Below are 2,996 nucleotides of genomic sequence, written 5' to 3' on the forward strand. Positions count from 1 at the left end.
TTATTTAGAGCTGGATTATTATCACAACTTTCATTGAACTGTTAATTCTTTTGAAGTTTTTCTGATAAATTTATTAATGATAATAACCATTTGTCATTTTGGACCAATCTGAGTATTAATTGAGAATTGATGGACCCAATTAGACCCACACAATGGATGTGAATGTGCTGATGATTCTATCTATATTAGGGGGGGGGGGGGGGGGATTGAGAGAGAAATCCAAATCAAGAAAGCTAAAACACCGATTTATACGTAGAAAATCAGTATTTGTATACATACATACATCAACACCCTGTCAGAGCAAGAATCAATCAATAATGGTCAACTAACCTTCAAACCCATCAACGATTTCCTTCTGAAATTTTCGTCACTTCTCTCAGAACTTGAAGATATACAGAGAGGTAGAGATGGGGGTTCCGGTTCGAACAGCAGGGGTCATGGGGGTGGATAATCTGAGCGAGAAAGCAGCGAAGATGAGAGAATCACTACAAAAGAGTCAGTCAATCACCGACAACATGGTTTCTATCTTGGGTTCCTTTGACCACCGTCTCTCAGCCCTTGAAACTGCCATGCGCCCCACTCAGGTTTTTTGATCTATTCTTCAACTTGGGTCGATGCCCACTTTCGGTAATTGTTTGGGATTATGATAAAATACGGGAAAAATTCAAGGTGATTTCAACATTTTTTTGTTGGAGTTCGGAAAATAGGTCCTTCAATTAATTATCGATCTACCTGTATTTATTGGTAACGTTTTAGTTATTTAAACCCACATCTGCTATTGGTTTGAACTCGAGACGTAGTTTCTGCTTTGATTGGGTATTTTTTTTCTGGAAATGATTTCGGTTGCATGTTTATTGATTCGGGGTTCAACACTTTTTCAAGCTAAGCAAATGTATGATTCTGTTGGAATTCGAAAAGGAGGAGCTACGATATGCGGACTTGATCTATTTCAGAGTCCTAATAGGTTGTTAATTTCAAACTTCCAAGTTTGATCTTGATAAACATCCTGATACTTATTGGAAATTTCCCTTGAATTACATTAGATCAATGCTAAAAGTCATAGCCATAAATGCTTAATTGTGTATTTTGCCTCATTAGTGCTTTAGGGGTTTATGATTGTTTTTTATGGTAAATCATTCCCCTGTCGCGGTTACGATTGCAAAATTTCCCTTTTCTTTTGGATATCCCCAAAAATTGCTATAATTCATTTATTGGTACAACTTTAGTAACCTAATTGCCTATTGACATCATTACAAATCAGTAATGCTATTGATTTCACCTGTAAGATTCCCTACTTTGTTGTTTTGAAGGGTATTTTAGACATTTCACTAGTAGCCGGACGCTTCTATTAAACATGTTTTGGGCCAAAAGTTGCAATTATCATGTGATGGAGGGAGTAGCTAACTTGCACTACTTATATATGTTTCTTTTAGATTAGGACACATGCCATACGCAGAGCTCATGAGAACATCGACAGGACTTTGAAGGCTGCTGATGTTATATTGGACAGATTTGATCTTTCTCGTGAGGTTGGTTCTTGTTTCTACTTATTCTTTATGCTTCTTATGTGACATCTCTTCATCTGCGAAATAATTTTCAATGTGAAAACACAAAGACAAAGGGCTGAGCTTTGAATAGGAAAAAAAAGTGTATCTGCAGGGTCCCAGATGAATTGGCTTATTCGAGAACGACCTTGTTCTTTGGAAGATCTATCTCGTGTTTGGTAATTGGTCTGCACGGTTTCACTTTGCAAGAACTCTGAATCATTCCCTTGAAGCTCATCCTCTTCATTATAAGTGATCCGGTTTCCCTAAAAGTATCTGGATCAATAGGGAATTCCCAAGTTCTTGTGTAGATTACTGATATTGAATTTCTGGTTTTCTCTGTCACTCTATATAATGGAGTAAATGTATGCTATTTTCTTTATTATTGGAGCAATCCATGAAGTTACTCCTTGTGACTGGAAGGTCTCGTGCTCTGGTCACAGACCAGCCCCATTCCAAATATGCAAGACATCCATCCTTAACTTTGCAAAGCTGAAGAGCCTTTATGTACTAGGGTTGCCTCCGTTTAGAAGTCAATGCAAGTCAAATGCATTGCTAAATAATATCAACCAAGAAATGCTGTTAACTCATACCAACATTCCTTGGAATTTAGCTGGAGTGGCAGTAGATATTCGTGAACGAGCATTGATACCAAATACTTAAAAGAATATTATCGGTTGGATAAAGCTTTTATTTTATTTTGTAGGTTTCTCTCTTTATGCAGTCCACTGATCACTTGACTTATAATACTAGGAAATAAGAGACCATTTTGTGGGGTTTTAGTTAGGTTCATGCGGTATCAGTTACTGTACTTTTGTTTCCTAGATAACTGAAACACAATAATTCATGACCAAAGCTGGACAAAGTAGAAACTTTGATACCCTTGGTTCAGTCTGGCAAGTGTGTCAGTTGGGTGAGTCCGGGCTGGGTTGAGTTCAGTCTGGCAAGGTCCATTTATCCATCCCTCCTTGTGAGTTGTGACATCCCGTGGAATAATTATCTTGGTTGTTTTTAACATCCATAAAAACTTCCATAGCTATATGTAAAACATATGCTGTCATTTCATTACATAATAAACACCTTGCTATATAAACATGTCATCATTTTTATGCAAGACTAACATGCCAACGCATCTTTCCAAACTCTTCATAATGCATAAAACATTTTATATAACACACATGTATCTCAGTAACTCGCATAATAATATTTACTTGGTTAGCTTAACCACAACTTGCTTACTTACCTTGCACGCCCTGTTTAGGACTTGTTGTATCTCGACTTCTTTACCTTCAGTTAGCCATCACTTAGCTCTTTAATTTCCTTTCTACGTTCGTTGATGGGTAAAAAGGGTCAGGTACTCACTATTTACAGGGAGGTAAAAGTTCATTGTAAGCCACCTGTAAGTTACGTCTGCCAATGTAAGCTACTTGTGAGCTATATGGCTGCTAGGTG

The 2,996-nt window shown here is 37.3% G+C and overlaps 1 protein-coding gene across 1 annotated transcript in view; it reads left to right on the forward strand.

Moving 5' to 3' along the window:
* Positions 1-236: 236 nt before the first annotated feature.
* Positions 237-2,996, forward strand: part of LOC112524448 (exocyst complex component EXO70A1-like) — a 15,629-nt gene continuing 12,869 nt past the window's right edge. Inside the window, exons 1-2 of the mRNA XM_025134268.1 lie at positions 237-584; positions 1,434-1,529. Of these exons, the coding sequence (XP_024990036.1) occupies positions 408-584; positions 1,434-1,529 (273 nt within the window). The 5' untranslated portion in view covers positions 237-407. The remainder of the gene's footprint in view (positions 585-1,433; positions 1,530-2,996) is intronic.

Source organism: Cynara cardunculus (genome assembly GCF_001531365.2).
Source record: "Cynara cardunculus var. scolymus isolate 2C chromosome LG 13, CcrdV1, whole genome shotgun sequence".
Taxonomy (NCBI): Eukaryota; Viridiplantae; Streptophyta; class Magnoliopsida; order Asterales; family Asteraceae; genus Cynara; species Cynara cardunculus.